Source organism: Crinia signifera, chromosome 1 (assembly GCF_055691185.1).
Source record: "Crinia signifera chromosome 1, ASM5569118v1, whole genome shotgun sequence".
NCBI classification, from domain to species: domain Eukaryota; kingdom Metazoa; phylum Chordata; class Amphibia; order Anura; family Myobatrachidae; genus Crinia; species Crinia signifera.
The window spans coordinates 301,344,657-301,369,159 of NC_139217.1; the positions used below are offsets into that span (position 1 = coordinate 301,344,657).

The following is a 24,503-nucleotide window of genomic DNA, read 5'->3' on the forward strand; positions in this document are numbered from 1 at the left end:
TACAGTTAAAACAACATGCATATTTAAGCATTTATATGGAGACTTTTTACACTCGAATACACACTATAGCACTGATTTTAGGTAGTTTTACATGGGTATGGATCATTGGATAGACAGCAACTAGGTCGACAAGCATTAGGTCGACACAACTAGGTCCACATGCATGGTCGACATGCATGTGGACCTAGTTGTGTCGACCTAATGCTTGACCATGCATGAAGGTCCACATGCATGGTCGACATGACTGAAGGTTGACATGCAGGAAGGTCAACATCACTGAAGATCGACATGGGATAGGTCAACAGGGTCATTAGTTCGACATGCATTAGGTTGACATGGAGTTTTTCACCCTTTTTTTACCCGAATGTCGATACAGTTGACATGGACACAGACATGGACATGACGTGGAAACAGACATGTACTAAAATGTAGCACCATGTCCCCTTGCATGGCTCGCTGCACTCACCATGCTTAGGGCACAGTGCCTTCGGCACACTATTTTAGTGGATGGTAGGGCATGAAATACTGCCTGTTGGCACATGTCGGTTAAAATAAAAGGTGAAAACCTCACGTCGACATTTTGACTGTCGACATATCCCATGTCGACCTAATACATGTAGACCTAACCCATGTCGACCTTCCTGCATGTCGACCTAGTGGTGTTGTCCTAATGCTTGTAGACCTAGTTAGACCGTATCCCGTTTTCCATGGTCTGATTACAGTTAGTCAATGAAAAATAATACCAGATGCAGTTATATATTACAGGAAGAGATAGTATTGAAAGAATACTACATCTACCATTACTAGTCAAGTTTACTTTACTGGAAATGGGGTAGAAAAACTAAATTAATAGGTAAAACTCGGCAAAAATCTACTGTTTTAATTTATTAGCTGAATTTAATATCATAAAGAATGCAGCATACAATGTGCATGTGATATTGTTAAATTCATAATAATGTAAAAACATATTGGTGTGTAAAGTTTATTAATGTCATCACGAGCAGGGCCCTCTCTCCTCATGTGCTTGTTCCTATCGTAAAATTATATATATATATATATATATATATATATATATATATATATATATATATATATATATATATACATACATACATACATACACACACACACACACACACACACACAAATAACCTAACCCTGGGTTTCTACAACCTAATAATTATTTTAGTGTCCTGTCCCCTGGCCAGATCCGTCTAAATCGGATGATAACAGGTCTAATTGGACCTATGTATGGGGCCTTGAAATTGTTGCTTTCTTTTTACTGAGAAGTTAGAAAACTTCACTCTCGCTGTGTGATTTTTGCTAGTGGACAATTTTGACTAGATGCATTGGCCATTTTGTCTATGTTCACTATGACAATCTGTGATCTAGTCAAAATTGCCTTGCCTTCAAAGTCTATTTTGCTAAGTATCGCCTTCAAGGGAAACTGCCATTTTGCCTAACCTAGGAAATTTTGACTATCTAGTCAAAATCGCCAGCCAAAATCGCACCGTATGTAAACTCCTATTGTATGTATTTCATCATTTTGTTTCCTGAATACAATTAACATTTTAGGTTAAAATATTTTAGTCACCTGAACACAATAAGGCATTACACAACCACCAAATAAAGACCCTGGTGGGATGCTCACAGGTGGTTGCTGGCAGGTAGTAGATGCTGTCCCATTTTGTCTCCTAGATTCCATATCTTCCCATTGTCTGCAGCTTGCATGTGGCTGCGAAGACAGAGTGGGGTTGTCGGGTAGCGCAGGGCTGGATGAAGCAGGCTGAGTCTGGCATGTAGTTTACCTGTAATTGCCCACTACTGATTTAGCTACTGGTGTTTTTTTCTGTTACAAGTTATGAAGCAAGAGGAGTCAAAAAAGCAGTGGTGCAAGTGTGCGAGTGCTAGGTCAGGCATGTCCAAACTATGGCCCTCCAGCTGTTGTGAAACTACATGTCCCATCATGCCTTGCTACAGTTTTGCTATTAGGGATTGCTCAAACTATTGCAAGGCATGCTGGGATGTGTAGTTTTATAACAGCTGGATGGCCACAATTTGGACATGCCTGTGCAAGGTGGTTTATCACTCTAAAAGCAGCATGGAACTTCATTCATTATCTCCGTGTTCTGCTAGCAGGGATAAGGATGCTTATTTTTCCAAGGCAAGTAGAACAACAAGCTAGCCGGATCAGGTCCACAACAACAGGTCGCTGCACTACAAGCCAGTCTCATTCTGCCTCCTGACCTGTGATTTCAGACTGTCTGGTAAACTGTTTTCATGATAAATAATATCTATGGCCTTTAACAAATCGGTGAAAACACCAACTTGATTAAACCATAAAACATGAATTACCTCAGGAGAATGCATAGAGTAATTTGCAGGCAACTTTTCAATTGCCACAGGGAGGCAGTAATGTCCAGTTTGTAGCCGATCATTGAGCAAGATTGGTAGCCACTACAGGAGAATAAACAGAAAAGAATGCAATAGAGTGACAAACATATACAACGCAGCAAATTGAATCAAATAAATCTATTCGAAAATACATAAATGTAGTTTATGCCATTTACACTTACGGAATATCCCAGGACCGTTTCCACTAAAGTGCCAACTTTCTGTTGGCAGCTGATATGATAAAAGGTAAATAACAGGTGATGTTTTCCTGTAAGCTTGGCAGGTAGCTTAATTTTAACTTCTTCATAGAAATCAGGAGCTCTAGAATTTAATAACAAAATAAAATCCATAAACTTAAATGTAAAACTCAAATTATACCAAATAACAATGCTACTTTTATTGCTATAAAACCTTATCAACATCTGCAAATGATCACAGGGCACAAGGTGTTTAACCCCTTGAGTGGTGGGTTTTGCTGGGGCAGGACAAACCTACCAGGGCAGGTTTGTATTGCCCCAGCAAAACCCGCCACAGATCTTTGGAACTGACTAGCTCCCCCTCACCTTCGCTCAGACATGAGTATGCCGGAGCTTGCTGGAGCTCCCCTACCGCCACTGCCCCCTGCCACCTGTCAGTGATCACACAGGCGGCAGGCTCGGGGATGTTTCGCCGCGGCTCGGGAGGACTCCCTGAGCCGCCCCGAACATCCCCGAGCCTGCCGCCTGTCAATTACTAGTACTAATGGCGGCGGGGGCAGGGGAGCTCCAGCGTACAATCGCCGGAGCTAAGACGAGATGAGGGATTTGAGGGGGGGGACAGCACTGGGGGGGTGCCCGGGCAGGTTATGCGCCAGTGGTGCACACCTGGACACCACTGGCGCACGCCTTCATTTTAGTGGTATGCCCGGAAATTTTCCGGGACAGCCCCTGCGGCAGTATAGCTTTTCCGGGCATACCACTCAAGTGGTTAATGATCTTTATTACATCCCAACATTTATTACATCCAACATTTCCATGTAGCATTCCAGCTAGTACTGTATAAGTGTACTTGTTATTAAGGGATATGGCCATTTTGGTACTCTTTACCTAGAACGGCGCCCACGATTTTGATCTTAGGCATCGCAAGGTAAAAAATCTCGTCGGTCGCATCGCATGCGGCCAAAAAAATCGCATGCGATTCGACCGACGCGATTACCGCGATTTTACATAGGGAACAATGTTAAATGGCCCAATTGACCCGATTTTACATAGGGAACATTGTTAAATGGCCCACAGACCCCAAATAGCCACCCTGAAGTGTGAAATGGCCCCCCCAATTGTTAACGCCACCCCGAAGCGTGGCGAGCGCAGCGAGCCCGCGGTACGCATCCTCCGACCTTTTCATACCCCCACTATCCACGTCGGCGTGGAGTTGAGAATAGAAAGTGTGGCGAGTGCAGCGAGCCACCGAGCCCGAAGTGTGGCGAGGGGACGCGGATACCTTCACAGGTATCCGCGTCCCCTCGTGGGCTTCACAGGTATCCGCGAGGGGACGCGGATACCTGTGAAGCCCGCGAGGGGACGCGGATACCTGTGAAGGTATCCGCGTCCCCTCGCGGGGCTCGCTGCGCTCACCACACTTTGTATTCTCAACTCCACGCCGACGTGGATAGTGGGGGTATGAAAAGGTCGGAGGACGCGTACCGCCACCCCTCGCGGGCACGCTGCGCTCGTCACGCTTCGGTTTGACGTTGATCGTGGGGTGGCGTTAACAATTGAGGGGGCCATTTCACACTTCAGGGTGGCTATTTGGGGTCTGTGGGCCATTTAACATTGTTCCCTATGTAAAATCGTGGAAATCGCGTCGGTCGCATTGCATGCGTTTTTGGCCGCATGCGATGCGACTGACGCGATTTACATTTTAACATGCATTTCTATATAAAATCGCTGGCATCGCATCAGTCGCATCGCATGCCATTATAATGGCATGCGATGTACATGCGATGCCTGCGATGGGCGCCGTTCTAGGTAAAGAGTACCGTAATTTTTTCTACAGTATGTTGTCCGAAGCATTGCGAGCGACTGTGTCGACATTCGGGACAAAAACACTGTGAAAAAAAACCCATGTTGACCTTTTGACTGTCGACCTAGACACTGTCAACCTAATGCTTGTGTCGACCTTTTGACCTGTCGACCTAAACCCATGTCGGCCTAGACCCATGTCAACCTAACGTTGTCGACCAACATACTGTAAACTAAACAATCCCAACCTGTTATTAAAACACCAAAAAGGTCATGCATATCTATGAAAGACCAGGATTTAGTGAGAAGAAGCAGTGGCTTTATTACAGTGGTTCCAGGACCAGATGAATCCCTCGGGGACAAAGGGCACCCAAGACAGGTGGCCGCCGAGCCTCCCTGGCTGCATGCCTCCCTGCTGCCTGAACCCTGACACCAGGATCCACCTCCTTCTCTCCCACAGTCAGCAACAGGAGCCCTCAGGGAGAGGGACCCATACTGCAGGGAGAGATAGAAGACTCCTGGCAGCCGGGTTGGGCAGGCCGATGGTTGTGTGCTGTCCAGTGTGCAGAACCTCTCTCTCTTCCTCTCGGGCAGCACAGCAGACTCATGCAATCTCCAACCGCAGACAGAGGCTGGCGTTTGAATAAATCAGTTGTGCTGCAGCACCACAGCGGGGCAGAGCAGATACAGCTAGGGGGCCCCTTAAGACGGGGGCCTGGGTGGTACTCATTCCCTGGAAGTCCCTGCTTAATCTGGGTGAGTGATTCTATACTTTTGCAGATATTATAAACAAGGGTTGCATTCGGAGGTCTATGCCTCTTCGGTTTCAATAGTTTTACAGACATTCTCCTGTATCTCTGCTGATCCTATCACACAGTGGGGGTTATTCTGGTTCTCTCGCAATAATACAAGCTCGACCCCATCCCAATGTTTTGTGGAATATTATGCGCATGTGCAGCTCCCCTTTGCGAATGGCTTCGGCGACTGCATAGTCGCCGAGTAGTTGCAAACATCAAACATCGGGGTGGACTGGGGGCTGTTGGCGGTGAGAATGGGGCGGGTATTTCAGTGAGGCGGCATCTCAAGTGCTTGGTAAGCTGCAATGCTCACAGCTTACCGAGGAAACCTGACTCTTGCCTAGTGTGTGTACTGATACAAGTTTCTCCCATATCCTAAATTCTGAAATGTAGAATATTCTGAGCTACAAATACCTTTTGCTGTTTGATGGTTCCATGTACACAAACTTTGCCTAATGCACAAAATGATTACAAATAAGATAGAAGTGATCCAGAATCACTCATACCTGTAAATGCTACAAGTTGCATTTGCAGGACAGATGCACATTTAATCCACATTTGTAAATACCTGCAACCCTGAATCAGGCCATGCATGCCTACGTGTGTGCTTGCAGTACACAGTAAATGATAAACAGAGTACTTGGCATTAGTAATGGATGGCAGTATTACAGCAAACATGGACTCACTCACTGCCCCAGTTTCCTCCTAATTCCTTACTTCATGAATTAAGTTCAACTCACAGCAACAACACAACTCACACCTACTTGTTGTGATATGTGACAGCTGTATACACCTCTTCAAGGAAATCAGGACCATTCGACTTCCCAAAAATCACCTATATTTAAAAAGACAAACACAACATAAGTCACAACAAATACTTTCCACATTTTGTTCACAAGGTTATAGAACTAGGTAAATAATTCATAAGCATAATTCAGCATGGGTTGTAGTTTTGCCAGGATTCACAAAATTACAACCCGCGGCAGTAGGCTGTGGGAGGGCCGTCCAGCACATGGCAAGGCCACCTCACATGCTGGGTCCCTGCCCCTTGATGCAAAGCAAAAATATTGCCTTTGCATCAGTGAAACGCTCACACAATACCGGCTTTCCCATGGCTGTGCAGCCTAGCTGTGAGGCCAGACTCAGGCCGGCCATCTTTTGGGTCACATCTGCCGTGTCCCCCTCCCCCTAGTGGATTTAGCACCCTGGTATATATACAGAAAGTAAAAAGTATACAGTTGTGCTGATAAGTTTACCCTAGCAGAATTTGTGATTTTCTGCCCATTTGTCAGAGAATATGAATGATAACGCACAATCTTTTCTTTCACTCATGGTCATTTATTGTCAAACAACTGTGTTTACTCTTTTTAAATCATAATGACAACAGAAACTACCCAAATTACCGTGATCAAAAGTTTACCTACCCTGGAGATTTTGACCTGATAACATGCACACAAGTTGACACAAACGGCTTTGAATGGCTACTAAACGTAACCATCCTCACCTGTGACTGTTTGCTTGTAATCAGTGTGTGTGTATAAAAGGTCAGTGAGTTTTTGGTCTCCTGAAAGACACTTGCATCTTTCATCCAGTGCTGCACTGACATGTCTGGATTCAGATTTATGGGGAAAGCAAAAGAATTGTCAAAGGATATGCGGGAAAAGGTAATTGAACTGTATAAAACAGGAAAGGGATATCAAAATATATCAAATGGACAAAACCATGTACACTGGAGGTGGGGCAGATGTAACTTGTGTAGAGAGAATTAGAATTGGGTGGGGTTTTACTTTAAAGTGAGATCTATATTGCAATGTAAAAATAAAGCAATCAGTATTTTCCCTGCACAGAAACAAAATAAGTCACCCAAATCTAATTCTCTCTGCACACGTTACATCTGCCCTACCTGCAGTGCACATGGTTCTGCCCATTTGATAAGGAATTTGCCTCTACGAGTAAACTAGAATAAGGGCCCAAGTCATTTGGACAATGAGACCAAAATTGAACTTTTTGGCCACAACCATAAACGTTACATTTGGAGAGGAGTCAACAAGGCCTATGATGAAAGGTACACCATTCCTACTGTGAAATATGGAGGTGGATCACTGATGATTTGGGGATGTGTGAGCTACAAAGGCACTGGAAACTTGTTCAAACTTGATGGCAAGATGAATGCAGCATGTTATCAGAAAATACTGAATTAAAATTTGAACTCATCAGACCGGAAGCTGCGCATGGGACGTACTTGAACATTCCAACATGACAATGATCCAAAACACAAGGCCAAGTCACAATAAAGTGAAGTTTCTGGAGTGGCCATCTCTGTCTCCTGACCTCAATATCATGGAAGGCAAAAAGACAAGAAGAATGGGCAGCTTTACCATCTGAGAAAATAAAGAGCCTCCTCCACAACTACCACAAAAGGTTACAGGGGGCAATATACGGTATTAAGAACTGGGGTATGTAAACTTTTGATCAGGGTCATTCGGGAAGTTTCTGTTGTCATTAAGATTTATTGTTGTTTGACAATAAATGGCTTCACCCAACCACTAACCATGAGTGAAAGAAAAGTTTGTAAGTTATCATTCATATTCTCTGACAAGTGGCCAGAACATCACAAATTCTGCTAGGGTATGTAAACTTATGAGCACAGCTGTATATAGCTTTCTAAGTATTGCTAATAGTATTATAGTAAGTGTTCCATAAACTGAAATGTTGGAAGTGTATTGCCAACACCATCTCCAATCAGCCACAGCACACACAGGAACACCTAGTTTAATATAATTGCGTTTTATTGTGTTTGGGAAAATAGTTCATGGCTCAGGCACTGCCACAGGCACCAGGCACCAGAAATGACTGTAAACAGATTGTATGGCACATAGCATCATTACCATGAATACATTTTTTTATCAAATACCAGAATTTTTATCACCATATTATGCTAAATTGAAAAAAAAAAAAACTTATCTTGTTTCAATCAAAACTGCTTAATAAAGTTATTGTGCAAGCAGCTGAGAAGAAAGAAGCTATGAAGCTGTAAATAGGAATTGCTAGACTACTGTATGTACTGCAATATAAAAGATGTACGTATACGATAACAGAGCCCAGAGGAAATCAGAATTTTCGCACACTATCCTCCCTTCAGAAGTGGAGCAATTGCCCAGAACATGCCATATCATACCTCCCAATATTTTGTCCCCCGTGGTCAGGACATCTGCGTTGCGTAGCCACACCAGCAATCGAAAGGGGGCAGGAGTATACATAAAGGGGGTGTGGCTGTGCAGGAATGATGCTCCCACAAGCCACACCTCCTGTTATCGCCGCTGAGAGGGCATGGCCAGATCTATGTGAACTACTGGTCATGACCTCTGTCTGCTGCGAATAGACATGGGACACTGTCAGCCCTCAGGTGGGACGCATTACAGTCCCCCCAAAAAACAGGACTGTCTCGTGAATATCGGGACAGTTGGGAGGTATGATGATCTTCAAGCAGTCATTTTATAAGCTGTGCTAGGCTACTGGAAACTTCTTCACTTTATCTCTCTTCAAAGGTTTGATAAATCTGACTCTTTGTCTGACGACCAGATCAGGGGTAAGGTGGGTGTGTTAAACAAGTATATGCCAAATTGTTTTGGTACCGGCAAAGAGCTCTTAGCATCCTCTCCGCACATAAATTGTATTTTGATGGTAATGTTTCTTGCAGATAACAGACGATTTGCAAAATTCAGCCTCTGTGGATAGACATAGAGAATGTTCCTAAAAAAAAATAAGACATAGGTAAGTGATGAGGTTATACATTCTAACACTTATCTCACTATACAGAGAAGTGCAAGGTACGGTAACAGATAAATAAATAGCAATGTAATATTTTCATGTGGGCTAGAATGTATTGCTTTCCGGTGAGTGGCAGAACTGATATGTTTACTGAGCTAGATTCAATGTGCCGCCTGCCGAGCGACGAAAAGGGGGCATGTCCGCGTAAACGGCCTTGGATTGTCAAGATGCAGCCGTGTTCGTGACAATTCACGGCCGTTTTCGGCAAAACAGGCCCGACAGCTTTTAAATTCAGGCCCGTTCTGTTGATCTGCCTCTTCAATGCTGTCACGCAAGACAGCATTGAATAGGCGCCCACCGCTATTTCAGCCATCGGAAATAGCGGCGCAGATTGAATACCCCCCTTCATTTGTTGCCACTAATGTTACTTTTGCATGCTACCATATTTGTGTGAAAATCCGTTTAACATTCAAAACAAATGAACACAGAGCAGTAAGGTGCCCTGACAATAACAATGTGTATACTGAAGCAGTTAACACTTTCTATACCTGTTTAGGCAGTAAGAAATGGAGTAAAATACCTGTTGTAGAAAACAAGTGGTAATGACAGAAAGTCAAAGGGGGAGATTCTCTAAGAATCTCCGCCCCCCTTCGCCTGTCTTCGCAATTATAATTATCGCATATGTTGTAACATATGCGATAATTATAGCAAAGGACAGCTCTTGCGTTAGAAGCTGTCCTTTGCGGTGAGAGTCGCCGGGTCCCAGCGGCTCCCCCCTCCCTCACACACCCGGCGCTGCTGCTGCTGCGCCGGGCTCTCCTCCTCCCTGCACCTGGAAGAGGATCAGTGCAGGGAGGAGGTCACAGGTCCGGGCAGCACTGCGCTGTGCTGCCCGGACACAGGTGAGGGGGGAGGGGGCGATGCGGGGCGGCGGGGGTCCGTGCGGGGCGGCGGAGGGTCGTTGCGGGGCGGCGGAGGGATGCGGTAGAAGCCCATTGGCTTCTATGGGGCATCGCCAGATTTTTCTGGCGATGCCCCCCGCCGCGTTAACCCGGCGGGGGATGCTTAGAGCAGCCCAAAATGCGGTAAAAACCCCGATAACGGGGTTTTTACCGCATTTCTTATTTAGAGAATCTCCCCCAATATGTCTTTTTTTTGTTGTCCTGAAACTATTTTCATTCTTTCTATAAAATATTTCATTAATTGAATACCAATACTGCTATAAGTATTAGTATGGGAACATGGCTAACATCAAACATAATATGACATCAAGTCTAGCTAAGCTCGCTAGAAGCAAAAGCTTCGAAAGCTAGTCTGCTACCTTGTGATTGCCTCTTTGTTTCTGTATGTATGAAAGAGATGTAGTTTCACTCGCTGCCAGCAGATGCCAGTGTTTTGGTTACACACGGACACTAGACCTATATATATAAGATTCTAGGAATAAAAAACAACCACTGATCATTTAAATAAAACTTTTTTTATAGTATATAAAATAAATATACTAGTGAATAAAATAAATATACTAGTGTGATTACAAATTTTAAGCATTGGATATGCTATTATATTATTCCACCATTATACTCCAATTCATGTTACTGTGAAATGTACTTGCAGTGTATTCAGAAGAAAAGTGATGTCATATGCTGAATGCACAGCATGTTTTATTTTAATAGGCTTTATCAGACTCAGAAGTGTAGCTTTTTTTTCTGGACAGCATTTCTAGCCATGGAGTGAAGATTTACTTTCTTGCCAAGCAAGGCAAAGTTCAAGGCTTGCTAGAACTCTGGTAATCCCATGTAATCAGTGCATGAGCATCATTCTAAGCAGTCAGACTTTGACTCCCGCACAAAGATGTCCGTGTCAGCAACACAATGCCATAATTCAGACACTGATGCGGTCTATGATGCTGCCTTAATTCATCCATTCCTTCATAGATTTACTGCAAACAAGCTGCACTTTTTATTTTGTTATTTGTAACATGACATCTTTTAACTAGAAAATATTAGATAATTTACCAACCTCCATGTTACTATTTTTGTAATTAATCTAATTGTAACCTGACCTGCATTATGTTAGGATTAGGGATGCCAATCCTGGGGCATTTTTTTTCAATCCTGGAATTCGGGATTGAAAAATGCCCAATCCCGGGATTCCCGGAATCCTGCGATTGGCTTCCTTAATAAAAAAAAACACCCTGCCTATTTACTTACATGTGCGGTGGGGGCGGGAGCTACGTGGTACGGCTGGGACCTGGGAGGGTGGACGGACAATGGAGTCACACATTGCTTTCCCCATCAGAATTGTGGGAGTCTGACAATTGTTTATGGTATGTGTGTGGCTTTGAAGATGCTATTAACAGGCATAGCTTTAGCAAATTAACAAACTGTCCCAGTTTGATATCTAAAACTACGCATGTATATATATTGGCTTTCAGGGGCTGAGCAAAGATAAGTGTAGAGCCTTATGTAAAACGCACACCTTCCTATATACAGTATTAGATGTCTATAACACAATATTTTACTACATAGTACTTTTGATTGAGATCATATCGGTTTTTGTATATACTTTTTAACATACATACTGGCTTTCTATACACATTTAAAATGCCACAGAACCACCATTCTTCACTACACAGTGGACAATGTCTATGTATACAATGATAGAGATGTACAGTACAATGCAGTTACTCTACATGTATGGTACATGTACGTGCAGGTTGTGTAAGGAGGGAGAAAGTAATTTGTCTGGAGAATTCCAAGTTCATCTTGCTCTTTCAATGTGGGGGGATCTTGAATTTAATGAGGGGGTGTTGAATTTGTGCATCAAGTTAACTGAATATCTCCCACAGTACACAATGTGAAATCTGGCAGTGATTTATAAGTATGCTTTGGGCGAAACTTGCAGTTTAGGGCCAAATCTGCATATGAGAGAAGTGGACAGGGTCTTTATTGTTCCAGTCAGAGGTAAGAAATGTCTGCAGAGAAAGACGTAGAGCAAAGCGGAGCTATGAGACCCAGCAGATAGATCCACCTAAAATAAATGCTCAATTCCTATTTACACTGTCTCAGTTATGATGTCTCTGATTTTCAATGTTTCGCAAAAGGACAGACACTAGCCGGCAAATATAACACTCAGAGGTGAAATTAATTGTATTTTACAGAAATACTGTCATTTCAAACTTTAAAAATATATATATAAAAAAAAAAATATCTAGCCATACCCTAGATGATTGTAATGCAATTTAAGCCACTGATTTAAATATGAATTCAAAATCAAGATATACATTTTTTGTTTTGTTTTTTTAAGGGGGGGGGGGGGGGGTGTTTGGTAATACAAATATAAGCATACATGTAAAAAATAACATTAATATATTTGTTTTCTCGTACACAGTGACATCATAAAAAAAAGTGATATTTCCTTTCTTATTTAAGCATCACTTACAGTGTCAGAGGATTTTTAGCATTAAGAAGGACAGATGTCCCCAGCTAACAAAGAGTTAATCTGAGGAATTTAGAGAACACTGATTCTGCCTGTCTTGCTGTCCCTGGCTCATACAGTAAGATCTCCTGTTTCAGAAGTAGTGGGTCCAGACCAACAACACCTTCTCTTTTGGTGATCTACAACTGATCAAAGCCACACAATGAGATGCACTTGCACATTTTCCTTGCTTTATTCATTATGCTTTCTATGTTCATCAATCCAGGGCTCTCATGTATTACAGAGTAAAGACTTGCACGCACATCCCAGAGAAGAAGTCAGTCTGCTTTCACAGAGTCTTCTCCAGATTGGGACAGGATTAAAGAGAGAGATTAACCATACCAAAGTGCAAATCAACAGCATTTTCCAGCAACTGAATCATTTTAACACATCTCTGGCACTACTTTCTAAGCAAATTGCCCAAGCTAGTAAACTTGGAGAAGAACTTGACACAAAGACAAGAAGCTTTGAAGATCATGATAAGATATATGAGGCTCTTACAGCCATATACGAAGAGCTTTTGAAGATGCAAGCAGAAGGAGCATCTCTAGATAACAAGATCAGACCTCTGGAAAGAAGGATACAGTCTGCGCTTGACAACAGAGATGAGGTGAGAGGAGTTTATATTTTATATTCATATTGGAATCAAGTCAGTTTCATCAGAGATCTTTTTATATCAGAGGGTGACAAAAATTACACTTTGATACTCTGGGACTAAGGGGTGTATACAATGCTTTTTGCGAGCTTTGACAGCGAGCAGAGCTGCCTGCTCACTGTCACAGCTCACAGGGTCAATATTCAACTGACCTCCTGCACACTCCGTTTCCTCCTCACTAGGTTTTAGTAGCAAGGGTGGAACGGCGTGTGTGGCCACTTAAACAGCAAGACTCGTGGCTAAATGCAGTGGGCTCCAGGCATTAGCCGCGAGCCGCGCGGTTTGATGGAATCCTCGCCGTATGGACTCCCCCCGGAACGTTGAATAGGGTGAGCGGGGGTTAAACAGCGAGGATCACTTGTTTTCGCCGATCCCCACCGTTTAACCCCCTCACGGCCCTTAGTATTTTAATACACAGGGGCAGCGAAATAGAAATAATGTTCAAGCAGCAGCTCGTTCCAAATGTGTCACCAAAAATAATTTGATGACAATATTTGTTGCCCTGCTCCTTGCGATTAAGATTTATTTCATTTAAAATTGTTTTATAATATAACTTGCATCAGTAAAATATGTACTAGATGCAAATTAATTCAAATGTTGTTAAACTTTAGTTTCTTTTAAAAATGAAGGTGCCCATACACGTTACAATTATTGTATACAATATCGCATCTCATCGCATATCAGTTTTGCAATGAGATGAGATCTAGTACAAAAAGTAGGTGCAGCACCTACTTTTTGTACTAGATCTCATCTCATCGCAAAACCAAGATGCGATGAGATGCAATATTGTATACAATAATTGTAACGTGTATGGGCACCTTTAGTAATGAATTGAATTGTATAATGCACTATTGATACTGATGTATGTAAAGCACAATGGAATATGCTGCACTATATAGGAAACTGTAAATAAATAAATAAGTGAATCTACAGTATGTGCAATTAGTTACTTACAGTTTAGTAGATGTCTCAATCTAGACTGCAATAATAATACTGACACCTACAGCTTTCTGTAAGGTACTGCACATACTATTTGGGTTTTGTTGTACTTTTCTATTTTTAGAAATGGCACATCAACAAAAAATGTTTTTCTACAATTGAACCCCTTGGGTGGTATGCCCGGAAATTTTCCTGCGCTGCCGCAGCGGGCTACCCTGGAAAATTTCCGGGCATACCACTTTGCATTAGGTGCGCGCCAGTGGTACCTCCAGCGGAGCACCACTGGCGCACTACCTTTGGGGGTCCCCCCCGTCACCTCCCCCTCCTGTTAGACCCCATACCACCCACTCACCTCCTCCACTCTGGCGATCGTATGCCGGGGCTCCCCTGCCGGCAGCCGCTATTTGCATAAGTGACGTAGGCGGCAGGCTCGGGGATAGTCAGCGCGGCTCGGGGGGACTCGTGAGAGTTCAGGCGCCCGAGTCCCCCCGAGCCGCCGCAAAACATCCCCGAGCCTGCCACTGTGATGATTGGCAGGCGGCATGGAGAAGCAGCGGCAGGGGAGCTCCGGCGTACTAACGCCAGAGCAGAGGGGAGCGGAGCGGAGGTGAGGGGGGGGGGGGCGTCTTTCTTGGATCTGTGGTGGGTTTTGCTGGGGCAGGACAAACCTGCCCCGGTAGGTTTGTCCTGCCCCAGCAAAACCCACCACTCAAGGGGTTAAAGGTCATGGTCCTGAATACATTAGTTTAAAGAACCAAAATATAACCTATATATATATATATATATATATATATATATAAGTTTCATATTCATAAATAAGTTCAATCCTCGAACAAGTGCTGTGTTCTTTTGACTGCCATACTTAAAATGCAACTTTTACAATTAGCATTTCCTTGTTACAGTCATCAATTGAAAGACAAAATATAAAAATTGATGCTCTTCAGGAAATAATAGACAGTCATCAAAACCACATCAATGCTCAAGAAGAAAAAATTCAACGATTGCTGAAGAAGGTAATTCAAAAATATATCGTAAAGTAATAAATGAAGAAATAATTGGGGACATTTAACAAAACTTGGTGAGTGATAAAGTGGAGAGAGATGAAGTATTAACCAATTAGCTCCTAACTGCCATGTTACATGCTTTGGGAGTATTTACAAAAACTTGGCAAGAGATAACATGATGAGATATAAAGTACCAGCCAATCAGCTCCTGTCTGTCATGTTACATAATTTGTTTTAACAATGACAGTTAGGAACTGGTCGGTTGGCACCAGAGGTGGCATGGGTAGCAGCAGCTTCTGTACCCAAAAAACTTACTACCTTTTTTAAGTACGGAGCTTCTGCTACCCATGTCGGAGAAAAAAGAGCAAGCCTCGGCCAGCTGGGTCAGGCTGCAGCACATAGAAGCCGGATTAGAATGATGATAAGGGTGGCAGTGGCTTCAGGAATTCCTCTTTCTGTTAATCGCAGCCTGGTCTAGCAGTTCCAGAGGGAGGAAACACTTCCCAATGGGACTGTCTGTCCTGTGGGTGATTGACAGGTTGGACTTTCACTAGGAAGTCACTGCTAGTCACAGTGAAGCCAATAAATCAGTGCAGTCACACAGATTGCAACTGGCCCAACTGAGTTCACTGAAGTAGTGGATTTTACTGGGGGATTAAATAATTAATAATTACATCTGGTAGCAAGTTATACATACAGCTTATGGTGCATATACACTTGGCGTTTTTGCCCAGCTTGCATGCACAGCGATGATCGCTGAAATCGCTGGGCTAAAATTGTTCAGTTCAAACACACTGAGTGATTTTTTCCCTGCACAGCAATTTTTACCACTTTCAATAGCAGGATGTTATGAAAAGCCATTCAGTCTGCTGGTAAAACCAGTAGACGAACAGTGGACTGCCGGCAATGATGCAGGAGCACATATCAGTGCTCACCGCTGATCGCCTGCCCATATACACTGGCCGTCTTTCAGCTCAAAATCACCCAGTGTGTATGGGCCTTTAGAGAACAACAAAACTAAGCTACTTTCAGCTCAAAATCACCCAGTGTGTATGGGCCTTTAGAGAGCTGCAATGAGAAGGAAAGGTAGGTAAAAGCATAGGCCAAGTACAGTAAGTGCGATTACAAAGTACCATATCCTCTGTAGGGGCTAAGGAGTGCATGATTAGGAGTATCCATGCCACCACAATGCCGTATCCATAAGGGAAGGTGTACAATAGTGGCATGGGTTGTGCCGCATCATAATGGCAGGTATTGTACTGAGGTAAAGCAGGAAGCAATACTGACAAGATGCATTAACATTTTGTCTGCCAGAGAGAAAACTCACTCTCCAACGATCCCTTCCAGGTCCCACAGTGCACAGAGTTTCACCTCCCAGCAGGTTCCAGTGAGATCTCACTTGATACTGCTAAAGCATATCAAAATACAGAGGGAGAACGTCCCGTCCCCATCAACATGGCGGCGTGGAGCACTTTCCCTGCCAATCTCCATTTCAGGGAGACGGGTAGGGTTGGGGGGGCTATGGGGAAGTGGCGAAGAATTGACGGGAGGCGGCAGAGGGCTCAGATAGAATGGGCATGCGAGCGTCTCGCATGCACGCACTCCCCCTTTCGTCTGGTGGCCGGTCCTGGCGGTTGCCCTGCAAGAATGAGAAGCGCTCCATCTGTACATCTCTAAATAAATAAATAAACATATTCCCTATAGTAACTTAGTCCATGAGAAGGAACAGTCGTCCCTTAGGGCCTGCTTGATGCTTCAGAATGCATATATACCTGCTACTGGGCAAATCTCTGTGGGTGGTGGAGGGCTGGTGCAATGTGACTCGGTGATGAAAAGATTGATTGATTTTGAACAACCACCATCAAAAAACATACACTTATAAAATAACAGATGTTTGCATTAAAATTAATTTGAATTTTGTAGCTTTGTGTTACATTTTAAGTGCGACTTTTGCAAGTTTTAAAAATATATCCCTCAGACGAGCTTTGTTGTTAACGGTGCGTACTAGCGCAAATGTTGGTTGAATCTCTAATATTAAGCTGCAACTTGGCATTTAAAGTTGCATTACCCATAGATACTCAATGCAATCCCTATGCTTTTGCTACGATTATCTATCCCATCAAATACTTGTTACTATTGTCATAAACCTCCTAATATTGCAAAGCTGGACATATTTTCATGCAACCAATGAGCATATGCATGTAGCTGAGCAAAGTGGTGGAACAACCACCGTTGCAGGGGCAGCAAGCTCACCCCAATAATGGTGGTACTAGTAGTTCTACCATTACCTTTACTCACAGTCAATTAAGAGCCTGTGCAGAGGAGATTAAACACATAGCAAGAACAGCATACCTCGGGCCACCCATCGATGACCCAAATCCTGCTATAAGACCAGCAACACAACATCATATTTCTTCCCTGCATGCTTCTTTTCCTTCTTCATTCAGGACGTGAATATATTCAAGTTTATTGATCTGGATAAATTAACATTCTAAATAAGCAAAAAAAATAAAAAATCCATCCATCCCCAACATATATCTGTGTGCAGTAATTGGTGAACGGTTGTGCCAACTACCACATGAACAGATAATCATGGAGTGTAGCTGAACTGAAAAGAGCTTCATTGGTTCAAAATATAAATCTGGGAATCCTTTTCCTTAGTCTGAAATATTTGCACACGTGAATTGTTGTAATGCAGACGTATCATATATACAATTGTGTTCCTTGTAACTTTGTGACTGGTAACACCCTTGTACGCATGAACCTTTTTCATATTTCAACAACAGGTATAAATACTATTGGTGTATTTTGCATGTTGGATATATTTATTTTCTTTCAAATTATACAGACCACCTCAAGAAACCTGAAGGACAAATCAAGACGCAATCTGGGTGCCCGGGAGAAAAGTAAAGCTTGACAAATATACCATTTGGATATAACTGCCAGAGTGAGTACTCATTAACACATGCTGTTGTGTAGTACATTTCTTTTATTTAAGGCAGAGTTGAATTGGCACTAGCTAGACCCCATCAGTAGTCTGAAGGTAAATTTTTTCTAGTAACGGTGATGTTTGTCAATAAAAAATAAGAAATTACTGACTTATTAAATTGCTTTATAGACCAGTTTGACGTGAGTAGGTTTTTTTTTTTTTTATGTAACACGCCACATGAAGTTGGAAAAAACATTACCCACTTGGGTAAAATTTGAGTGAATCATTGGGATTTTGGGTATTAAAACAGTTTCTCCAGTTCCACGGCCAGTAAGGATATTACCATCAATGCGAAAGTTTTAATTTGCAATTGTGTCCCATTGCATATCCCCTGCTACCCATCACACGCCACCTGTCTCAGCCACCACACGATGGGTGAGATTTAATAGGATGAGATATTCAGAAAGTGAGAGATTTTGGAAGAAATCTCCAGTTTTTTCAAAGCGGCAATCATCTACACTTCAAAATCAAACTGGTTTTGCAGTGTAAATGATTGCCGCTTTAAAAAACTGAAGATTTCTTCCCAAATCTCTCACTTTCTGAATATCTCATCCTATTAAATCTCACCCGATATGTCTCCTGCTACCCATCACACACACCCTGCCCCAGCTACCCCACTTTACCCTCCTACTCCCCATCACACACACCCTGCCTCAGCCACCCCACTCTATGCCCCCTGTTTTCCATCACACACTCCCTGCTACCTATCACACACCCCCTACCCCAGTCACCCCACTCCATGCCCATGATACTCATCACACACCCCAACATTCAACTCCAGTGCCACCTTGTGCCCCCAGAACACAATGTGCTCCTGACATGCCCCTACCCCAGTCACAAATTTTTCTGCCCTCTTGTGTTAGCAAACACACACATGCCTTTACCCACTGCACCCTGAATCCCCCATGCACGCACCGTACTACACCTCTGACACAGTATCTCATTCCCCCACCCATTCCTCGCCCATCTCCTCCTCACGTCTTTGCTGCTCCCACCAGACATGTGTGAAAACTGTCTTCGCTTGCTGCCGATGGCTAGGGACACTTGCAGAATGGCATCAAGCCCAGGAACAATCCCCTCACCGTCGCAGTGGCCCCCGGGGGTCAAGTCAGTTCCCACACGCAGCTGCAATACACCCATTGGATCTCAAACTGGATTTCTCAGCACAGCTGCCAGCCTGTGCTGGTCCACCAGCGTCCAACTGGTCCCCTTCTGAGCTGGGAAGCTCCACCAACAGCTGTGCATGGGATGTTATTATCAGTGGAATGCCCTTCCACACACAATAAGTCTCTCCACTAGTCTAGAAACTTTCAAGTGTTCCTTGAAAACTCACCTCTTCAGGCAAGCCTATCATATTTAAGTTCTACACGCATACCCCTCTGAGGCACCTATGTATTATATAGCTTCCCTTCGGGACTTGTAACTTGGTGGGACTGCTATGCTATTACTGGTGCCTGTCCTTGTGTTTCCCTCCTATATCCCTATAGACTGTAAGCTTGCAGCAGGGCCCTCCTACCTCCAAGTCTGTCTGTTGTTACCCAGTTTGTTTTATCACTGTCTACTATTGTAAAGCGCAACGGAATGTGCTGCGCTATATAAGAAACTGTTAATAAATAAATAAATCAATCAGTGTGGGCTAGAGATCCACAGCACTGAGCGGGGCCAAGGAAGCAGGAGAGAAGCAATGTGGCTGTTGCCAGTGTGCAGTGGGTGATGGGGAGAGCACTTGCTGCTCTGGGCATCTCTGTGGCCCTTTGTTTGCTCACACTTGCTGTCATGGCCATCTTTGAGGGGTACTAAATACCTGAGCCCAGGACTGATGGAGGGAAAACTGCGGGGGCCCTGGTCTGCCACACACATTCCTCCTCCCTCCCAGTCAGCACCTGGATTGTGCTGTGCTTCAGAAGTTGCTGCTGCTGAGTTTGAGATGCCCCTGTTAGAGATGCCCCCTGTCTCCAGCTCCAAAACGGTTTTAAATTAAATTTTTCGCTAAGGGGCATAGCCACACTTCACTCGAATAGGCCATGCCCCTAAACTGCTACCAGGGCCCAGACAGCCTCTCAGCAGCACTGCTTTGTGTGTAAATGGATATGCAGCCCAGCTGTGATATTTCCAGTCACTCCATTTGCATAGTGCATGCTGCATAGTTGACTATGATAAATGAATTTTGCTCGACTCCCATATGGGATATGGTGATGGTGAATATACGTAAACCTTCTGGGAGAACTGCATTATCCAATAGAGAAAAACGCACAAAAAATGTGCCTATCGGTTTTCGAGATTAGCGCATTCAGACAGACAGACGTGCTTCAGAGACATTGGTTTATACTATGTAAGGATATCTGTGGAAATATTGCTACACTGGTTATCAGTTGCAACCAGATCCAATTTTAATTGGCTGTTGTGTTGTTTTTTTTGTTGTTAAAGAACTAGGAAATTATTTTACTACAGTATATGTTGTCCCACTTCCAAATCACATATTAACTGGAACTTGTTCTTTTTTTCTTCTATCAGCATAAACCTGAAGAAAGTACAAAGTACATCACTTCATTGACATGAACAGAAACATTTATTTTCTTCATTTATTTGGTTGGACTATTCATAAATCCTGAAGAACAGAGGTGCAATTTATTTTTGTAGGACTTGCATTCAAAATACAAGTATCACCGAGTACACGAAACAGCAATGTCCATACATTAAACTACTGTAACAATCAGTTTAGGTTCTACTGTAATTCCAGTAAGAGATACAATATATGAAGGCATAAATAATCATGTTGTGGGATAGCACGGAAACAATAGGGCCTCTCTGCACAATGCAGGTAACTCAAATTTGTTTCTAAATTGATGGTCATTAGAAAAAAGGGGTCATTTAATTTGATACAGTAAATTACCACATGTGAAAAATGGTCCAGGCCTCAGGCTTTAATGCCTAGGGTTATGCAAATAGAGCCCAATTTTCACCCCTGGTTAATTACCATGTTAACAGATGTTAACTCATAGAATCCAGGATAAATTCCCAGACCTGTGGGCTTACATGGCAGCAGCAGCCCCCTAAAACAGGCTATTTATTGAGAAATTATTTAAAACCTGTAGGCTGCCTTTGGGGTTCATTGAATAGCCTTGCTGCTTCAAATAGCCCACAGTAAATTACCACAGCTAATTAAATTCCCCCTTAATCTCTAAATGTCAAAAATGTATACATTTTATAGTGTAATTAATAATAATGCCTTCTTCTCATATTGCATCCTGGTGCTATGTCTTCCCCAGGTAAACAATGCGCTTGCACCCATCGTGAGTTGGCAGTGGACAGGGGTCAGCATGGGCACTCTGGTCTGCCGCTACGTAGCCTTATAATTTTCTCTCTAGTCAGCATTAACTTTTTCAGCAAATTATACTACAGTAGTTTTTTTTTAGATGATACAGGCGGGCTAGCCTTTGCCGCTGGTTACAGGTTGAACTTACTTGGACTACTTTTGGTAGGTGCTAAAAATACTGGGAATACCTCATGGCCATTGACAAGACCTGCCATTATGGAGATGCTCTAAACCAGTCATGTAGACATCAAAATTTGTCCTTGTGAGAGTCGCTTAGATCCTTACATATTCTTTCTGCTTCCAACAATCTAACTTTAAGAACTAAAACCCTTCCCTGTGTACTGCTACTGTAGGTACACACCTCATGATTCAATTGACCTTACAATTTTCAGAGTCAGTAAATAATCCCGACAACGTCAGGTTTTTAAATATCTCAGAAATTCAGACATTTGGATGACATTTTTTTTTTTTAAAAATGTCATCCAAATGTCATCAGATCCAATCATCCAATGCAACTGCTTTTGGTACAATTATCAGCATCTGCGTACAAACTCTGAGATTATTGGACTAAGCAGCTGAGTATCTGCCAGTCAGCCTGATTATTGCACAGCCTGTATCCAGCTTTACTCAAGACATAAGACACACAGGCAGTCCAGGATTCAATTTAAAAATATTACAGTCTTAAAATATGTCAATGTATCACATAAATATTTAAGAATAAAATCTAAGGTGCATTTATTTCTGATATGAATATGTGTGTGACGGGTTTGTTCTTTAAGTGTTGTAATCCTTTACTACAATTTCAACATATACAGTATCCCTTTTCGGCACAAAGACATAGTGTGTTCAGATTAGAAATAATACACTCGCTGCCAAGTAGGGTGAAGTTCACAGCCCAATGCACATTTTATCTTGCTCTGCAACACATTTAGTTCCCATTCAGCAGATAACTCTCATACAGACAAAGCATAGCACCACATAATAATAAACAATAATGAAGGGAAATACTTTTGGTTTACACAGATTAATCTCTTTTTCAGTAAGGAAATGTTTTGAAAAGTACATTCTGGGACTAATTCCGACACTAGTGGAAATGGGGACAGTCCTCGCAAGGCGGCCGGATGACTGCCCGACAGGGGGAACCCGACGGCCATATTCTGACGTCGGAATCCCGACTGCCGGTGCTCCGACAGGAGGGAATAATGACTGACAGGGGCAATTCTCCCTTGTGGGAGTCCATGACCCACATAGAGGGAGAATAGAACCAGTGGCGAGCGAAGAGAGCCACCAAGCCCACAGCGTGGCGAGTGAAGCAAGCCCACAAGGAGCTTCTTTGCGCTTGTCTTCCTGTCGGAGCACCGGCAGTCGGGATTCCGCCGGGGTCCTGGCATACGCTACCACAGATGCAGCCATTTTAGAACCAGCCCCTCTATCTCCACCTCTGCTTCTCACAAATCAAGATATATTCCACAGAGATGATTTCTAGTTCTATAACTATATTGCTACATTTACAATATATAACAGAATCCTGGAATAATTTTCACACATTAATACTGCAGTTGTATGTAGCGCCAAGCCCACCACACCCTCAGGCTAATATCAGCAGTTTACATGGGGCAAAAGCTAGAACTGAAACATCAGACATTAGGTGAATGATCTTTCACAGATTTCACTTTGAACACAAGTTAATGGTGATTACAATTGCATTGTGTACATGGAACTAAATGAAGACTTTTATACATCTATGCGACCACACCACCCCTATACAATGCTTGGTTTCATAGTTGTTACATCATTATCATTACACACTTGCATTATCCTTATCATTGGTGATAGAGATTTGCACAGTATAATATCAAATGTATATCAGCATTCTAACTCAGTATAGCTTAAAACTACAACGCTAAGCCCCAAAATGCCCTCACTAAACTTAGGCTAAGTGCAAACATCCCCTTACCACCCTACTACTCCCATACAGTAACAAGAGAAGATGCAACCCAGTTGTGTAATACTTGGCATTGGCTATACATGTATGGGGTCAGCTATGGAGCAGGGCAGTGCTAAAACTAGCAATATCCCTCTGCAAGAATAAAAGGTAATGTATTTCACATGCTAGAATACACTATCAATAATGTTACACAATATTTTTACACAATGGTGAAGGTAACCTCTTCAAGTAGGCAGTGTATCACACTATAAATGCTTCATTATTCTACCACTGGATTACCTCACCTAAAAACAAGGTTCTTCAATTTAATAATGAAACATAAACTACAAGCCAACTAAAGTAACTTACTCTTTTGTGGTGTATAAATTCCTATTGCTGACGCTATAATGACAACTTGCCTTAAGACTCTCTGAAGGTGGGCAATGTAATATGAATAATGAGCTATACAGTTTTATAACCTGGCTAAAGCTCAGATATGAATTGTACTGTAATAGCTCAGTCAGTTACCCGATAACAGCTTTCTAAACACCTTGCAAAAGGAAATTGTAAAAGGAATTTGTGTATTTCATCTGACTACACTACATCCTTGCAGTTTCACGTCTAACGTAACTAATTTTATAGTAATTGAAATCATAGGTGCCGATTTATGTTTTTTTTGCTTGGGTGCTCAAGCCAAAAATATAGAGGAGTGGCTTCATGGGGAAGGAGTGTGGCCACAAAATAATACCAATTTATATTACGGAGCACAGTTGTCTCCAATATTCAAATTACGGCAACAGAGTTCCACATACATAAATGCCCCCACAGTGCAGGTACATAAATGTCCCCACAGTGCAGGTACATAAATGCCCCCACAGTGAAGGTACATAAATGCCCCCACAGTGCAGGTACTCCGTGGACAGAATACAGTCTTCCCGGCATACTGTTTGCTAGGTGGCGGGTCCGGTAATGTGGGTGCTGCAGCCGCAAATTAGCAAGTTAATATGGCGGTCCAGCAGTGGAACTCAGGCCTGTGGGTGCTCATCAATTTCCGTGGGTGCTCGGGCCCTTGAGCACCCACAGAATCGCCACCTATGATTGAAATGCTTGTAAAGCTCTAAAATAGTCTATAACAACAGTTTTGACGTTTACATAGTTACAGCTGTAGATGTTATGGAGTAAAAAGAGTCCATTTAATTAACCACTTACTGTAAATGACCTCAGTCAAATACAG

General features: G+C 42.9%; 2 protein-coding genes across 7 annotated transcripts in view; one reads left to right on the plus strand and one right to left on the minus strand.

Moving 5' to 3' along the window:
* DOCK8 (dedicator of cytokinesis 8) overlaps window positions 1–24,503 on the minus strand; it is a 161,603-nt gene that overhangs the window by 87,915 nt on the left and 49,185 nt on the right. For 2 of the 4 annotated variants that reach the window (XM_083186049.1, XM_083186048.1), the window contains exons 15-19: window positions 8,827–8,944; window positions 5,956–6,026; window positions 2,577–2,715; window positions 2,356–2,457; window positions 1,595–1,735 (exon numbers count right to left, since the gene is read on the minus strand). In XM_083186049.1, coding sequence (XP_083042175.1) covers window positions 1,595–1,735; window positions 2,356–2,457; window positions 2,577–2,715; window positions 5,956–6,026; window positions 8,827–8,944 — 571 coding nt within the window. The remainder of the gene's footprint in view (window positions 1–1,594; window positions 1,736–2,355; window positions 2,458–2,576; window positions 2,716–5,955; window positions 6,027–8,826; window positions 8,945–24,503) is intronic. The other 2 variants (XM_083186050.1, XM_083186051.1) reach the window with 1 other exon arrangement.
* LOC146077561 (angiopoietin-related protein 3-like) lies at window positions 11,185–22,093 on the plus strand. Of its 3 annotated transcripts, none has more exons than XM_083186047.1 (5): window positions 11,185–11,288; window positions 12,684–13,049; window positions 14,936–15,046; window positions 17,886–17,984; window positions 20,541–22,093. In XM_083186047.1, exons 1-4 carry the CDS (start codon window positions 11,286–11,288, stop codon window positions 17,952–17,954), a joined length of 549 nt encoding a protein of 182 aa, XP_083042173.1. In that variant the 5' UTR covers window positions 11,185–11,285; the 3' UTR covers window positions 17,955–17,984; window positions 20,541–22,093. The 3 variants fall into 3 exon arrangements, 2 of the variants coding, with proteins under 2 accessions (XP_083042173.1, XP_083042172.1); XR_014474494.1 differs by lacking the exon at window positions 11,185–11,288 and adding an exon at window positions 11,824–11,925; XM_083186046.1 differs by lacking the exon at window positions 11,185–11,288 and having other exon boundaries at window positions 12,380–13,049.